We start from the raw sequence: 18,079 nt of genomic DNA, 5'->3' as shown, positions 1-18,079 counted from the left end.
CCTACATGCTGAGTATATTCACTATGAAATGAAATCATTTCATACAGTTAGCATACTAAAACAGAATCTTATCCTATAACCTTATTCTGTTATTTTATTGAAATCCCACCATAATGTTCTAAGCATTATTAAAATGTTTAGAAAAAACCAGAAGGGAAGAAAAATGTTGATTTTATACTGTACATCTGCTTTGTGTTTCGGGAAGGTCTTTCATGTTGAAATCACTGATGAAGTCACGAGTCACTCTTTTCTTTTTTTGGATTGAGTCATATTCTTGGGTTGGGGCCACACATCTGAATATTACAACATAATCAAGAGTTTTTTTTTGGTCATTGAATCATTTCAGAGCTTACTTTGCTGGAGTAACCATGCTGCCCTCTGGTGGTTACAATTTATAATAACTATCTTTTGTGCTCTTTTTAACAGTATCATTAACATAGTGTACTACTGTACTGTCCAGCAATGATGCAAATGTCATGTACACTATTTGTTTTGATCACTAAACAACACTTGGGCCAGGATACATACACCAACATCAACACTCTCTATCAATTAAAAGCAGCTGAAATGTGCTAGAACCATGTGTTCCAGTGTGCTCTGTCAGAGTTCAGTGGTTCCAGTTAATAAAAGTTTTCTCTGAGCAACATTTTATGTTGATGAACAGAAATGATTTGCACAGACAGAGCGTGGGTAAGGAGAGTTTACAGAATGGATTGTAATCCTTCTTTGGAGACTCTGCATGGGAGGGGGATCTGGGGATGGCTGTGGCTGCGTAGCAATGGAGAAAGGCCTTAGAGGGAGTCTGTGCAGCCTCAATCTGTGCTCGGCATGGTCTTATTCAGTTCAGGGTGCTGCCTTCATTTCTCTAAACTTAAACTCTCAAATGTTCCCAGGGGTAGACTCTATCTGTGACAGATGCAGAGTATCACCTGCTTCTCTATGCTCACTCATTTTGGCATTGTCTTGAACCAGGGGTTGGCAACCTTTGGCTCGCTTGGCTCTAAAATTGTTGGTCTTACTTAAAAATGCAAACATTTATTTGTATTCAGTGTTTAAAAGAAATATTACATGGCTCTCATAGAAATACATTTTTAAATATGTGGCTTTCATGGCTCTCTCAGCCAAAAAGGTTCCTGACCTCTGTCCTAAACTGTCCGAAACTATTTTTGGAACATGATCGGATGTTTTCAAAATGGTAATTGAGACAGATCCTATGATAGACATGTTTTGGTGTAACAGGAGAGAACAACAAGAATCTCACTGGAATTAAACAACATGTGTTCCTTTGCTAACACTGAAGTCTGGTTCTTCGTATTTATTATCCTGAATACATCTCTGTCCTCATAGCACATCACAAGCAAATACACTTTGTACAACTGCCTGTTACTGTTTCATTCTGTATGCATTCTGTGTTTTGTGTTTTCTTTCTTGTAATGTGTTCTGGAAAAAGCTAATAAACATGTGTTAGACAGGAGCAGACAGTTTTCAGTTCAGCCTCCAAAAAAACTCCAAAGTCGCCGCCCCCCTACGTCATCACTGCGCGTCCACACAACACACCGCCTCTCTCAGGTCTCACACGTGAGTTAAACTGAATGTTATAACTTTTAATAAAATATACTTCTGTCCCTTTGTAGTTTGTGCGGATTAAGCTGAAGGTGTCAGCTAATATTATTTAATAATTTGTTAAAATATTTCGTGTTGCAGCTCTCGTGCAGGGAGTTAGCATGGGCAGCTCTTAGCCGAAGTCTTGTAGCCAGACTTGTGTTCATGTTATGTTCATGTAACTCTTCACCGCTTATGGCAGCTACATTGACCTCACACAACGTGATTTATGACATGATATGAATCAGTAGGAACCAGAGGTAGATTCTGTATACACTGCTGTTAGCCAACAAATCAGTATCAGTTGTTTACATTGAATTTCCTTCTCATGATTGATCACAAGAATATGAAGGCAGATCGAAAACAACAATCAGTAACGTGTTATTACATAACATACTTGTATCTGTGTCAGTTTCAACATTTCAGTAACATCAACACAGCGTAAAGCTCCATTGATAAACCTGCTTTACACTGTTTACATTCTGTTTCATCAGTTCCTAATGGTGACCTCGTGTTTCCCCTCGTTTGTTCCCTTTCTTCAGCCTGAACATCAAACTGAGCCTCCTCTCTAACAAGAACAAGACATCTCGCGTGTAACCTGCACTGAAGGGGCCAAGCCATGCTGGCAAAAACAGAAGAAAGGAAGCCACAGAAAGGCGGAGGCAAGAAGAGGAGACACCTTGGTGGAGATGGAGATGGAGATGGAGGAGAGAGGAAGCGGAGGGGAGGTGAAGAAGGAGAAAAAGGTCAGGGAGACGGCGGCAGGAAGTGTCTGGACGCCCTGAGTGTGGGCTATTTCCGCCGAGTTGGAGAAAGACTAAGTGAAGGCTTTGAAGATAACGAGGAGAGAGGTGAGGGTGATTGTTTCTGAAATGGGACAAATGACTAACTGTGATGGACGGTCACTATTTTCTAACATTGTGTAATACAAAAAAATATATATCATTTAAGTACAAAGTTATTCTAAAAATATGATAATTATTCCGTAGTCACATTTGCTTTTTAGAGTTATTTAACCAAACACTGTACCAGGAGTCATTCATATTTTATAAAAATCTATGATGTAATTACAAGGCAACTATCAATACATACCGATATATTTTATTCAGGCACAGCTGCTGTCCAGACTTTAACCTTTGAGAAGGTTGAGAGAAAGAAAGTGAAACGCAACACTTTTGTACAAAAACTCTCCAACTTAAACCAGAGCTGCAGCTGACGATTAGAACACTTTCATTGTATATTCAATGGCTGATTATTTTTTTCATGTAAACAATCATTTTGTCTAAAAATGTCAGTATGGCCTTCGGACAGCTCCTTTTCACCAGCCGACCAATCACGACAAAGCAAAACATTTTACAATCTGGAACCAGAAAATGGGAGAACAAAGAAATAAACTGACTAATTGTTTCAGTTCTATTAGAAACACTACACAGTGCTCTGCTTGTTACTGAACACATGGTTTGGTCAAATGTTTAATAAAGATAAGCAAGTTTTAGTCATCATTGATTCAGAACCTTCAGTGCTTTCAAAAAGCAATCTGACTGACAGGAGTGCTTTAAAAACCCATTTAAATAAGTCACCTTGAATCTTTCTTTATTGAGCAAATTAAGGACTCCTGGGGAATGCTGATTTTTTCCATTTTATGCATGTGCACTGTGTTTAACATTATTATGCTTTTTGCAGCATCATTACATCATTCGACCTCAGAAATAAAAAAAGCAGGTTGTGCTGCTTCTATCTGCCCAGTTAGATTGTAGTTATAGTTATAGTAAAATCATCTCTAGTTTTTCTAATTGTTAATAATTACCATTAAAATTGAAATGCAAAGTCTGTAACTGTGTGTCACTTCTTACTGTGTCTTTTTTTTCTGTTTCTTGCACAGAGATGTTTGTTGAAAACGTCCTCACAGAAGTGAAAGGTAAAGCGATTCTGGTGGCAATGGACCGGACAGGAAGCATCACTCTGCAGCGGCTGCTCCCGCTGTCCAGTCCTGACCAGGTGGGAGAGCTACTGGCTGAACTGGGAGGAGAATCTGGGTCTGAGTTTAAGGCGGTTTCTTGTGACCGGTGCGGCGGTCACGTAGTGGAGAGTGCAGTCCGACAGATCTCCAGATTGACGGGTAAGATTACATGTTTGATTTCTGAGCGATCGAACACTCAGCGCTGTATGAAATGCTTTGTAGCAAACTGGCGAAATCACACATAACCATCAGCACTCACTCAGTTCTGTGTGCCTCTGCTGTATTTGTTCATTTTCGTCATCAGAGAAGGAGCCGTCTACCACAGAAGAAGAAGAAGAAGAGGAGGTGTGTGGCGCGCTGGAGGCCCAGGTGTTGTCTTTAAGTCAGGTGGTGAGAGACAACGGCGCAGAGTTCATCAAACATGTTCACGGCTCATACGTGGTCCGCACACTTTTACACGTGCTGGCAGGCTGTCTTGGACCCCCACGCACTGAGGCCCGTCCAGGTACGCACGCAAACAAACCCCCCACGATGTTTATGGGAACTTTCAGTAATGCCAGAAAATATTTACAGTGACACACGAAAACCATAAAACAAATTGTCATTTATTATTCATATTAATACTGTTTGTCTCGCTTCTGTTTAGTAGTTAATCACACTCCTACTCCTGGAACTCCAGTCCAATAAATTCAGCGCTTTGAGGGATGTAAACAGAATGTCTCATGTTGTCGTCGTTTGCTCGCTGGGGGCTGCAACCTGTTTTTTGTAGCCTCTATTATATTGGCAACAACAAATTGGCATCATTAAATGTCTGATGAATTGGCTTTTAGTTTGTACACATATGGATGTACAGACAACTATCACTGGATCACTTTGATAATGAAGAGAACTTCAAAAGTTCTGAGTGGATTTATTGAGTCACACCAAATATAAAAATATGTGGATCACGAGTTTCGGGCAAACTGAGGAAATCAGGCACTAAGAGTTCTGAAGTACCTTATTATCCTCCATCATCTGTGTGTCACAGTTGCTGCAGCCTCAGCATTAAAACAGCAGCCAAACTATAATAACTAATTTCCTTTTACCCAGGGCTATCTATTCTGACCAAACCAGGCATTGCAGCAGTGTGTGTGTGTGGGTGTGGGTGTTTGTTTATGGAGACTATGACTATGATTGACACAGCTTACCATGCTTCTTTTTAAAGTCATCACGAACTGTAAAGCTTTGACCCACCACTGTGAGCCTGACGCTCGGGTAGGACGGTCAGGTCCAGCAAACTGCAGGCACACACACTGGCATCTTGTCATATACGAGACAGTTCTCGGGTTGCTCTCTTCCTGTCTGTGTTCTTATATTTGTGCTCATATTTCTCAGTACTCGTTGCAGTCAATGGGCTTTTATATGTTTGTACTAAATGCTCGTACACAAATTTGGAAGAGGGCGTTTGGATACTCTTCATCTTCAGACTGGAATGCAGTAAAAGTTAAAAGATAAAACTCCATGATGTGAATTCCTTCAACGCTTTTGAATCCATTTTTAAAGACTATTTTATAAGACTTGGAGACAGAGTCGTTGGAGTGTCATTGCTTTAACTGATGTTGGATTCACGGCTTGTACCGCACTTTTAATTTTTGGGGACGTTATTACTGTTTTAATACCGTTTTGTTTTTTTACCTGTTTTATTTCACTTAGGCAGCAGGCCTGTCTCGGCCAGGACTCCCTTGAAAATTAGATTTTTTATTTTATTGGGACCTTTAAAATAATCAAACAGAGAAAGTATCCTACCTTTGTCCATGGTTGAATATACCTAAACTTCTCCACTGCTGGTCATTTCGGTTTTTTTCTCGCACTCCCAAAACACTGTACCTCCATTGAAATGAATGGGAAAAGGCTAAAGCAGTATCTTTGCCTCATGGGTCTCCCTCCATGTCTCCCATTTAATTTTTCTTCGCCCCCCCACCCAATTTAAAGGCATGCCTTACTGTTGTTGTTGTTGGCAACATTGGCTACACTGGCAGCACTGTTTAGCAACATTGGCACTAGTCGAGCCTTAGACAGAGAGAGAGCTGTCTGCTGTGAGCTATTCCGTGTGCTTTTTCACCTCGGTCTCCACTTTTGTTCACTACAACACAGCCAACAGATCAAAAGCTTCATTTTCTTCCTGCCAGTGCGAGTTCTTTGAGGCCAATCCAGGACTGTGTGTCAGGGCTGTGACACACACGAAAGCCTGTCGCTTTAAGCCTTTGATTCATGTCATCTTTTTTTTTTTTTTTTTCCAGGTGCAAAAGAACGTAACATTGTTCCCCAGCTGACCGACTTTGACATTCCCACATCATTTTGGTACGAGCTCAAAAGCCTCACCGAGACCTTGATGGACAACGTTAATCGTGAGTCATCTTTCATCAAACACACACACACGTATCATTGCACCAGTTATCACACATACTAACTTAGAAATGCCTGTATTGTATACATGTAATAAAGCTTTCTGTCTTACATAAATTGCCATACTTTTTGTTGGAGTTTTAAAAAGTTATGACTTATGACTTAGATTTTTTTTCAAACAGAACATTGCAGATGTTGGCTCAAGGTCTTGGTCTTTGGAAATGATTTCTTGTGATCATCAGTCTTTCCAACATTTTGTTTTTCTTTCTCTGAAGCGGTGCACTGATGTAAAAATGAAAAGTGAAGTTTAATTTCCACCTGGCACTGTTTCCTCCTCACGTACTCTGCTTTTTGTTTTAAACGAGTCATAACTCAACAGTTTGTAAGTGTCGTTATCTCTTACGGGACTTTTGCTGATACATTCTCTGTTCACCAAAACCACCACAACTGCTCAAAGTCTGGTAGAAAAAAGAAGTATTTAGTTTTATTATCATTTCTGTTTCATTTATTCCATGATTTATTTTAATTATTGTTTTAATTCTTAGAAACCTTCCTGTTTAGTTTTAGCTGAAAGTGTGCATCGCATATATTCAACCTCGGGTCAAGTTCGTATGCAACCATGCAGCCTCCTTCTTCTTGTGCTCCGTGGGCTGCTGTGACATTTTTCTTGGGTTCAGAAAAACATTAAGCTTATTAAATGCAAGTGAGGACTGTTTGGAGAGTCCTAGTGGAAGTGCTCAAGGGCAGCTCCTCTGAATAGAGCTCTGCTTAGATTGTGTTTAAAATTGATACCATAAATCCAACCTTGCAGGTTTAATATCAAAACAAAATAAAATAGTCAATAAATAACCTTGGGGGCGAGTGCACACGCTAAGTGGCTTTTAACAGAGCTCTGCTCCACGGGAATAAAGGGAAACTCTGTTATATCACACACAAAACAGAGCAGTGAACAGAAGAAGTGTCTGAGTAACTCTGGAGAGCGATCACATATGCAGCGGAGTGGCAACTCTTCCAAACGGCCTTGGAAGCGATGGAGGCTGGCACACCAGGAGCATTTAAATATCACTTTTACAAGCATCATGAAGTAAAGTCTGTTCGACTGAGAGACTAAAGGCATTTTGAGTATGGGGGTAAATCATGGTTGTATATAGAATATAGAGTTTTCTGCTTTTGGTTAGTAATTATCTGAAAAGAATCATCTGTTCTGTATCTGAGTGCATCTATGTCTCACTTCAGGTCCAAATAACTTGAATGACTGAGTGGTTTTATGGTCCAGGTTTAAGTTCTTGACCAACTTTTGTTTGTCGCTTCTAAATGGGCAGAAAGTTCTCAGAGGTATTTTTCACTCCCATTGTGTCTCCTTCCTTTCTAGTGAGTGTGACGGATGCTGTTGCCAGTGCAGTGTTCCAGACCATGCTCAGTGTGTGTCACAGAAAACGGCCCAAACTCTGCAAACAGCTCCTCAAACGCATCACGGAATACTTGACGACTCGCAGCGCCGCTCCAGGAGTCAGGTCAGAGACAACTTTTGTCCTGTTTTTTTTTTTTTTCACTCTTTTGTTCAGGAATGAGTCACTGTGCTGTGAAACATTACATAACCGCTGCCTTTGTTTTTTTTGCGTTTGCCTTTTTAGTCCGCTGCTGGTCTTTCTCAAGGACCAGGCCTCCAGCCGCCTCATTGAGACAATCATCCAGCTGTCCCACAAGTCCCTTCTTAGTGACCTCTACAAGAATCACCTCAAGGGTCAGCTGGTCGACTTGGCCCTCCACCCCATCGCCAACTTCCCCATACAGAGGCTAACTGCAGCCTCGGCCAAATACAAGCTGGTTGGTTCATAATGTCTCCATGTCACATGGTGCAGGGTAAAAGTCAGGATTTGGATTACTTCATTCTCTGTCTCTTTCTCTCTTTGCGTAGTTCCAGAGGTTGTTTGACGAGCTGATCCAAGGCGTGGAGGCCATCCTGGCTTCAGGTCACATGGGCGTGATCGTCCAACTGGCAGAGAGCTGTGCAGAAAGCGGAGAGAAACAGGAGGAGTTGATGCAGTGCCTCCTCAATGTAACCACCAAAGAGTTTGTTGTAACGGCCCACATGGGTCTTAAATCAATAGAACACTACCCCTGCTTCTGTGTATTTCTTCTTCTTTATGACTAAGATCAGAAGCGCAAAACAACACAAAGAAACTGCTTAACGGTTGATTTGTGGGTAATGAAACCTTTTTTATGTGTTGCCTCGCAGGCGTTTCACTGTGCTGAGCCCGGCTCTCGGCACGTCAACTGCCTCCCTCTCTTCATGTCCCTGCTCACCTACGAGGTGTATTACCACTCTGACACAGCAGAGGGCGGCACACAGACGGAGGTAAACGACAAAATCACTGAAACACTGAAAGTCCAATTGTTCGCCATGTTGACCATGTTGGAGAAAAAATGTTGCAGAAGCAGCAAGGTCAGTTCTCGTTTGGTTCTCTTGATCATTTCTAGGTCCCGCTGACCTCGATCTGTTACAACGGCTCCCGGCTGGTCCAGGCGCTCGCCAAGTTCAAAGAGCGCTCGCTCCTCCTCAGCAGCCTGCGGACCCTGACCCCTGCCGACCTCCTGACGCTGGCTTCAGATCCTGCAGGCAGCCACGTCCTTCAGGCCCTCATCACCACATCCAGTGACAAGGGAAGAGGCAAGATCCTTAAGAGGCTGGAGGTACGTGTACAATCCTCAAGAAATTGCACTAATTACTGTTTAAAAACTAAAAACTTTAGTGACAGTGTGTTCATTGACCTGGGGTTGAGAGGCAGACAGGCTGGGGAGGTTGGAAAGACTTGGAGACAAAGCAGCAAGCAAAACGTCTCTGCCCTGAGTGCCTGAGACTGTACCAAATCCACTGTGACCAAATTAGTTTGACAGAAAATGCCGCAATATCTTTGAATTGCATAAAACATGAGCATCACGCATAACCAAATAACAAGCCTGTCTGAACAAAGTTATGCAGTGATGTATTTCAGAAAAGTAAACAGACTATCTTCTGTGTAGGAACTCCATACCTTTATGGCTGTGTTCATAATTGTTTCCATGAACACTGAGAATAAACACGATGACACAGACAATCTTTATTTTATTTTCGACAATCCGAAAATAAAATAAACAGCCAATTAATTTTTGGTTCTTATTTATAAAATAACAATAAACTGATGTTAGTCATTTAGTTTGTTATGGGAAAGTAATACAAGTATAAGTAGGACTGGTTAGTTTACTTCCTTGTTTGACAGTGGAACAGGAGTGTGAAATAACCTGCCATGATTCGTATTCCAGTTTCCTGCAGGCTGGTTTGACAGTCCCAAATATAAAGCCTGGATGGTTCAGGGCTCCAGATGGGAAAAGAAAGCCAGATACAAAGTTTGTGTAAACTGGTTTGTAGTCTTGTCACAGCACCCCTTTGCACCCAGAGTGCAGTGTTGTTGTTACAGAACATTTCTCAACAGTATGTTGTGTGTCTCTTGTCATGTCTTCAGATAATGACATTAGTTTTTTGAATAACAAATATTGTCAATCTAATATAATTTATTCAATATTTATGTTTTTTTTATGCCTTCAATGAACAACCAGGGTGATTAACATCTCAAAGTAGTACAAAGACAATATTGCATCAAATATATGAAGAATATCTAAAATATTTGTAAGTGAACATTTAGTTTTAACTATTTAACCAGACTGACTTTCAGACTAATAGCAGTTTTAGATCAGGAAGAAACCTCCATGTACCAGTATGGCAACCGATTTTGTGAACTTTTGATGTGGATTTTGCACCAATATGACTGTAAAGATACTCAAATTACTTCAATAAAGAATACTGAAGTTAAATATTCTTTAAAATGTTGAATAACTTTACATGTACATTGTCTAGAGCTGCTTCCTCTGTCTTACTTGTGTTGTAAATCTATTCCCTCTGCTGGATGAACTTTTTGTGACACCAATGTATTACCACAAACATTTTTTCTACACCGTGTACTAAAAAACGTTTCTCTTCTTTTTTTATATTGGAGCATATCAGATAAGTATGCTGACAAGATATGTCTACAATAGTTCAATATCAGTGTATCAGATATATGGATGGATAAATAGGTCATATTTTTAGTTAGGTCATCACTCTCTCTATTTTTGTCCTCCCAGGGTCAGTATGTTCAAATGGCCTGCTCCAGGTTGGGTAGTCGAGTGCTGGAAGCCATTTGGAACAGTGCTTCGGTCAATCACAGACAAAGCATCGCACAGGAGCTAGGTAATGTAACTTTATCGCATGAATTCTGACTTTGGCTTTGCTGAGTTTTTTTTCCCTTACCAGTATTTGGTTTTACATATTTCTGAGTGTTTACATCCCTGTTAATGACTTCCTCTCCCATCTGCCCTTCCCTTCCAGTGGGGAGTGAAAGTCAGCTGAGGTCAGATCAGTTTGCGCGCCACGTGTGGGCCAAATTTGCTCTCTCCCACTTCATCCACAGAAGATCCCACTGGCAGGAAATCCAGACCGGCGAGTCTAAGAAGAGGAAGCTCTTCAGTGACATCCTTGAATAAAAATAGATATTTAATTAATCTGTTAGTGTGTTTGGATAAAAAAAAACAAAAATAAAGAACAAAATATTCTACTTATTTGTTTGAGGATTTTTTTTTTTAACTCATCAAAAAGAGTACAGATCCAGGGTGCCTACCATTCAGTGTGTACCGTATATCAAAACAGAGTCCTTACAGCCTTTCCTGTCTCTGCAGCTGTGGCTGTCTAAATAAAGCAGAAGTGATAAAAAGTCATCTTAAAGTAACTCTGATTAGGTTTGGACTTAGGTTTGATGTAGGGACAAACCTGGCCACTAGGTGGTGGTAGTGTAACATTTAATCTCACGAGTCTTGTGTGCCCAGTAGTACACGTCTTAAAGTGTAGAGTGCAACACCAGCTCAAATGTGTGAACATAAAGTCACTCAGAAAACTGCAAAAGAAACATGACCTAAAAGACAAAGCTGGCTCTACACCTGATTCTTAACTTTTTTCTTCAGGTTGTTTCTGATGAAAACACTGATGATTACAAAGTAGTGTGTACATACATTGAATATGTACAAGTGGTTTTAGTACATTTTAGACATTTGGGTGGAAAATGTCTGACTGCAGTAGATGTGAAAATACCAAGAAAATCTTTAAAGATATAACTGAATATTTAGTTCCCCCGTGAATTTCATGTTTCCTTGTGATTTTCTGACAGACACAAACAAAGTCATTCGGTTAGAAATCGTTCTGTGCCTCAGCAGTGAGCCTCTTTTTTTTATCGCAGACCTGTTGGAGACACGCAGCGCAGCCACAGAGGAGAACATTGATTACACATTGAAGGAAGAAAGCCTTTATCTTGACAGATGCTCCTCAGAAGAGAAAGAAGCACGGGGCTAAGAAGCCGCGCTGCAAGACAGCACGTGTTATCAGCATGAAAACAGCAACGATGACCATACCTCTTTATCCTCTGGCAATTCCTTTACAGTTTCATTTGGCCATACAGATTTCCATAGTGGACACATATATAAACCCATATATCAGGTCTAGGTCATCTTATAGAAAACCTCTAATTCCGGGGCCTAACAAAGACAGTTTTTAAGGCAAAGTGGTCACGGCTGACTGAGAATAATGCATAACTGCTTTTCTTTAAAACAATTCCTTTAATACTGGCACTGTGTTGCTTCATAAATAAGATGCTGATTCAGCTGTATGGTCATTTTGAGGCCTAAGGCTGAGTTTGTTTGAGTTGTTTTATTGTATTATACTACAAGTTCTTCCACATATGTGAACTTCAGTATAGTATCACACATTTACACCAAGCTATAGGCTCAAAACATATGAACAATTAATAAGGAAGTTATTTGATGCAGGTTCCACACTGCATTGGCTTACATCATATTAATTAAGTGTCTTTCTGGTCACTGAGTGCACACTGATGTCTGCTCACCACAAAAGCATGACAGAACCTAGAGACTAATTTTGTAACAGCATCTGTCATTATACAGAATACTTCGTGGATTCATTTACTCAGATCTGTAAACATAACAACACTGTCCCACTTTATAAGTATTATTGAACTGTGGAGATGGTTCAGTGAGGCTTTGAACACCCAAATACGATTCAGCTGAATGGAATTTGGTTTGCAGTGATCAAAGCAAGTCAGAAATATTACCTCTGAAAACTCAACATCAAAGTGTCGTGAAACCCTGAAGTTTTCCCAGGATAACCTGTAGATGATATTATTTTGGGTTTTCTTGTAACCCCTGTGTCTTTCCATTTGCAAAATATAAAGCCAAATTGTCAGTCATTAAAAAATATTTGGTTAAATTAAAAATATGGGTTCAAATCTCATATGTAATGAATGCATAAAGAATGATTCATGGTGTTTTCATGCAGGATTTATCAAGTCTGATTGATTTATTAGTTCATGCTTAATGGGTCACTAAATAATGATTATTAATTCATGCACAATTATTTCACTAAACTAGTTTGAATCCAGTTTCAGAGCCCTGCATGGGATCAGCCTGTTTGGAGGCTTTTTGTAATTAGACTAGTAGTAACAAGCAAACATGCAGTGACCCAATTATTGACTCGACGGTCAACAGAAACCTTCTCGAGCAATGCTGACAGTTTGCAGATCATGAATTAGATTTATGGTACACAGTTTTTTTCACTTAATTACAGTGAAAACTGTTGATGTATGTTTAAACATCTGTCCGTTCCCCGCTGATTTGTTTTTAATTTGGTGGCATGTAAATGAATGTATGAAGTAACTGTGAGTGAATCATTAATTTATGATCCATGGAGCCAATCACATAAACTCACATTGACATGATCATTTCTTAATTCATGATACATGATGCATAATTAATTCAGTCATGGACGAAATCATCATGAGTGATACACAATTTATGCATTACTTAAGTGAAGTGTGATTTATATGCTTATTATAAAATGCTACCAGATATACAATATTGTATAGCTCAAGGTGCAGATTGTATTGAAAATTACAGAGCATACTCATGCTCATAAAGACACACCTATTGACACAGTTATGATATATTCTTTAACTGTACCATTGCACTGCATACCAGTCCTGGATTAAATGAGTTGGCAACCTTACATCACTACATGATATTGCACCTCACAGTCTCAAGACCGTTGGGTCTTATATTAAAAATCTAAACTATTTGGCTCAAAATCTGTGTTGACTGGAGTACTGGTCCTTCTTCTATACACAGTATTCATACATTTGTTGTCCCCTCTACTGGTAAAATGCTAAATCAGTCCATTCTATCAAACATTTTTGCATTAATTATTTAAACCTCAATAGGTGTACAGAATATTTTTGCTACCGGGTCATATATGATTTGGCAAAAAACATGAATTAATAGTTCTGTAACTTTATTAGCTATTATTATTGAAGCTTTGGCACTTAAATCTGCATGTGCTATGTTGTGTCGTTATATAATTGACATTTTAGGATAATATACTCATAGATCTTTGTAAAGATTAAGCTGGAGCCAGGGGGCAGTTAGCTTAGCTTAGCACTGAGACTTACAGTAGAGTGAAACAGCTATCCTGGCCCTACTGAAAGAGACAGCTACCACCTACTATAGTCCACAACTTTCACACTCGGGATTTGGGTAATGACAGTAAATGTCGTGCACGATACTGTATAGTAAACGGAGTGAAATTTCAGTGTTTCCTTCAAACATTTCCCAAGCTGTCAAACTATTCCTTTAAAGAATGCAGTCGTGGAATGTAACAAGTCCATTTCTCTGAGGGGCTACTGACCTCAAGCACACATTTTAAGTTATCAGGGCTTTACTTGATTAGTCCTGTCTACATTTAAAAGAGAAATATTGTACTTCTGAGTCAGCTGAGTTAAGATTTAATAAACCTTTAAATGTGATTCACTGATGATTCATTATATACAATCAGGTAAATAGTTGATTTGTCAGTTATCACATGTCAGTTGCTTTGGCTTGTCTTGAATTACAGTAAACAGTTATGATGAGGTTTAGACTGTCGGTTGCTTGGCTGGACAAAAGTGTCTCTTGGAGCTCTGGACAATTGTGAGGATTTTTGACTCTTTTCTTACATTTTACAACCAAAGAAACAAATAACTGATCAAGAAGATAAACTGTTGATGAATCCATAATTAAAGCAATTAAATCAGAAAATGCTACTTAATCGTTCATGTGTAATAATGAGTAATAATACAATAATACATTAGATATGCTATAAAAACTAAGTCACTTTTACTTGTAACGGAGGATTTACAGCATGATATTTGTACTGTTACTTAAAGGATCTGAATCTGCTGGGTGCAGTCATGTTTTTCCATTTGTTAGACACTAGTTTTACTTGATGCACTGTACAGCATCCCACACATCCCTCATTACATCCATGTCAAGATCAATACAAGTCTCATGACGGCATCTCGTTATAGTTTGCTGTATTTTCAGAGCACATGGTTTCCTTTCACCTTTTGACCTGTGATTAATCTCCATTACTGGAAAACGTGGGGAGCACTGCACAAGGCATTCAGCCCATAATGAGGTTGATTGGTGCCTTCTTCTTCAACCCTCTATTACAATCACTGGGCTTGACGTTTCACTGTGGGCTTCCTGCTTTGACCAAACCAGTTTTAATTACACATGCCTCATTCTGAGCATGATATTGAAGCAAGACTGGTCTGGCTCATTACTGTTCTCTTTTGTTGTTTGGTTATTATAGCTTTGTGCATGTATAATCAGCTCTATGCACTCCGGAGACAAAGAAGAGGAACAATGACCTTTGGGGTACAATGAGCCATTGCTCCTTGAAAACAAATCACATGCATTCCCCGGGGATTTCAGCAATGATTCCTTCAGTGCTACTCAATGTCTGTCCCCACCAGTGTCTAGCCATCACTGCTGCCTCCACGTGCCCTGGTCTATCCCCAGATACACTGCACAGACCATTTCCAATATTAACTCCTAGCTAACATGCCTACACCCACACTTCTGGAAAATATGCATCTCATTAGTTATGCACAGTGCTCACTGAAAATAGTCTTTCTTTGGTGCAAAGTGAGGAGTAAGTTCGACGGGCTTTCACTGGCACACAGTAGGTGGTTTTTCGTCTTTAAAGCTCCCTCTGTCTACCCTGCTCTTGAGAAGTATTCTTTGCCCGAAAATCACAGTAAATGCCCACAGAATGAGTCAGAGACAGAAAGACAGAGAGGGAGGATTTCTGTCACGATTTGAGAGACTGATAGGGTGTCACAAAAAGAAACGGAATCATATTATCTTTATTTTATTTTTCTCTTTCCTGCGGTCTTCTGTGCGGCTGTCAAATGTATGCTATTATCTAACAGTTATCTGACCTGTTAAAGTGTGATAAAAATCCTTTATGTGTCATTTCCCATTCCCACATTAGATAAAATTCATGTTGCCTCTGCGTGAGGAGTTCATCTTAACTGTGCGCTTATCGCTGCCTGTCTCCTATTCACCTACTGGGGGTGAAAAAAAAAAGCAAAACAAACAAAAAACCTCCTCTTTCTGAAAATCAACATAAATATAGGACATTTGAGATGCCAAAGGACTCTAGGACTCATCGTCTCCTTGACAACAGTCTCCAAGCAACCATTACTCCTCAAAGCATTTCTCCAACCCCGTCTCTCTCTCTATCTCTCTCTCTCCGACTCTCTCCTCAACCCCTCTGTCTCTTTGCCAGTTTGCCTTCCTCTCAAGAGCCCTCCCATTTATCCACTCCAGATAGTTACTGTACCAGAATCATAAGCTGAAAGCTATCTGATGTGATCTATTGCGACTGTCTGTAGGGAACAGTACTCTTGCTTTTTTTTAGTCTGAGGAACTTTCCTACACCTGCTAAAAAACTAGGGTGGCAGAGATGTTTGTGCCATTATTTTTTGGGGAGACTCCGGTCAGTGAACAAAAAAAAGCACCTTAGGTGTGCAAGTGTTGGCATCCCTAACCAATAACCCTAACCCTAGCTGTTATGCGATGGGCAATCAAACCACTAATAGATCATTAGCTGTGGTACTCAAAGCTAAAATATGATATATTATGTTAATTAAAAGTAGACAAGTGTATCCAAAACAATCAGCCTTTAGTGTTTTTGAATCCTGCTTCATCCAAAATGTTTTTAATGGACCATCGATTCACAAATCATCCATGTAACAGATGTAGCTAACTTATTTTTGGAACTATTTCAGGTAACCAGCCAGTGCAGAGTTATTTTTAGCTGTAGACAGCCCCACAGCCCCCTCTTAACTTACTCCAGAGGGAGGGAAAATAATACCTGCAAAAGAGTGTTTTCTTTTTAGACCAGACTGCCTGGAAAATACGAGAATTTTATCAAGTATGGAGTAAAATTGCAGCATTTAAGACCATGTTCGCTTCCATTTACCTTTAAAAGTGCTAGACAGATTATGTTATAAGGTCATTTCACTCAAATAGCAAAGATATCTATTTTCTCTCCAACCCTTAGTGATATTAAGCCCTGCAGATAGTTTTGGTTTGAAGTTTTCAGATACACTTTAAACGTCAATACAGTTGAGCTAAGGTTGTACAGCTTCCATCACTGGGAGCTGTAAACAAATTGAAATTACATTTAAATTTAAGGGCACCTATTCACATCATCCTCAGTGGATTATCCAGAGCATTGACTCCTAAATTCTTCCTATTATGCTCCCATTTCTTGCTCCCCGATGCATGCATTGATGTCTTCTTCTGAACTGATAACAATAGTGGGGAAACCAGTAACAAAAGGAACTGGATTTTAACCTCATTTTTACACACAAAAGACACAATAGGAGACCTGCTTTTTTGAGCAAGCCTGTCCATCTCATACATTACCTGCCATGTGGATTTCTGAGTAAATCTTCACAACCTGAATATAAAATACCCTTGCAGCACATCATATGGTTCTTTTATCAGACATTTTAATTTCTTAATGTAAGAAAACATAAGTGGGACTAACACAATTCCTGCACTTATTTCCATGTAATATTGAAATTAATAATAATTAGTAGAACCTGTTAAAGACAAGTCAGAAGATCTGTTGTGAAAAAGGAATATTCAACGAAGCAGTGATCCACGACAAGTATAGTTAGTGGTACAGTGGTTAGCCTGTGGTGGTTAGTGGTCAGTGGTGCAGCAAAAATGTTCTGGGTTTGAACCCACCAATTGACTGTTGGTTTTGTATGTTCTCCCAATATCTATGCAGGTTCTCTCCAGGTTCTCCAACTTCCTCACACAGTCCAAAGACCTTCAGGTTAATTGGTGAATCTAGACTGGCCATGTGTATTTGTATCATTTTCATCATGAGTGTGAATGATAAGTCTGTGTCAACATTGATGTGATGAAATGGCGACCTGTCCATTGGGGTTGGCTTCAAGCCCATGCTGACGCTGCAAAGTATGGTAATGGAAATTTGATGATATGAAATATGATTTTAAAAAATATACAGTATATCCACATCTAACTAACTAACACCTGAATACCACTGTGAGTGAATGTGTGGATATAATAAGTTAAAAAGAATAAATATATGCTTGAAATGAAATGCTAAGGTAATGAAGCTGGTCTAAATAATCAGCTAAATTGAATGAACACTTAGTAACAATAGTAATGGGTAAGAAGCATAAAGAGCTATTGTAATGGATAGATGGTGTGAGAGCTTAAACCTGCAATAACAGAGCCACTTATGGGCAGCAGGAATGAGTTATGAACAGTGACTATCATTATCTTTCAAGTTGATATGGCCACCTTGTGAGCAAACAGCAGTTCCAGAAGTTACAGAGCAACATTATCATTCATTTGCAATCAAGTTTCTAACCATCTGATGAATGTAAATCCAATATTTATTCTCTCTCTCTCTCTAGAGTTCAGATTTTGGTCTCCTTAGAGAATTATCTCTTTAGCTGCTAAATGCTCCACTATGTTCGCCAGCAAGTAACTAATTGTCTCTGTTGTCAGGCTATGAGAGCAACGACAATGAAACAAAGCAGTGAGGCTGTGGGCCGGACAGCTAAACAATGAGCTCAGATTTGCTGTAAAGCTCCTCAAACTGCCGGGAAGCTCCAGATCCAGGTTATA

At 39.6% G+C, this 18,079-nt stretch overlaps 1 protein-coding gene across 1 annotated transcript; it reads left to right on the top strand.

Moving 5' to 3' along the window:
• Positions 1 to 1,500: 1,500 nt before the first annotated feature.
• Positions 1,501 to 10,570, top strand: nop9 (NOP9 nucleolar protein). Its single transcript, XM_010746961.3, has 12 exons — positions 1,501 to 1,578; positions 2,145 to 2,453; positions 3,485 to 3,721; positions 3,867 to 4,067; positions 5,842 to 5,949; positions 7,320 to 7,461; positions 7,582 to 7,774; positions 7,866 to 8,006; positions 8,187 to 8,306; positions 8,429 to 8,641; positions 10,109 to 10,214; positions 10,353 to 10,570. Exons 2-12 carry the CDS (start codon positions 2,222 to 2,224, stop codon positions 10,505 to 10,507), a joined length of 1,848 nt encoding a protein of 615 aa, XP_010745263.3. The 5' UTR covers positions 1,501 to 1,578; positions 2,145 to 2,221; the 3' UTR covers positions 10,508 to 10,570.
• Positions 10,571 to 18,079: the final 7,509 nt, after the last annotated feature.

Source organism: Larimichthys crocea, chromosome X (assembly GCF_000972845.2).
Source record: "Larimichthys crocea isolate SSNF chromosome X, L_crocea_2.0, whole genome shotgun sequence".
Taxonomy (NCBI): domain Eukaryota; kingdom Metazoa; phylum Chordata; class Actinopteri; family Sciaenidae; genus Larimichthys; species Larimichthys crocea.
Note: the sequence above shows the minus strand (reverse complement) of the source record. Positions and strands in the feature narration are given on the sequence as shown.

What these genes read in the sequence shown, in the direction of transcription:
- nop9 (XM_010746961.3), top strand. Translation starts at nt 2,222, where the DNA reads ATGCTGGCAAAAACAGAAGAAAGGAAGCCACAGAAAGGCGGAGGCAAG. An exon ending in AGGGCGGCACACAGACGGAG is followed by an intron (nt 8,307 to 8,428) that starts GTAAACGACAAA and finishes GATCATTTCTAG; the next exon opens with GTCCCGCTGACCTCGATCTG. An exon ending in AAGCATCGCACAGGAGCTAG is followed by an intron (nt 10,215 to 10,352) that starts GTAATGTAACTT and finishes CTTCCCTTCCAG; the next exon opens with TGGGGAGTGAAAGTCAGCTG.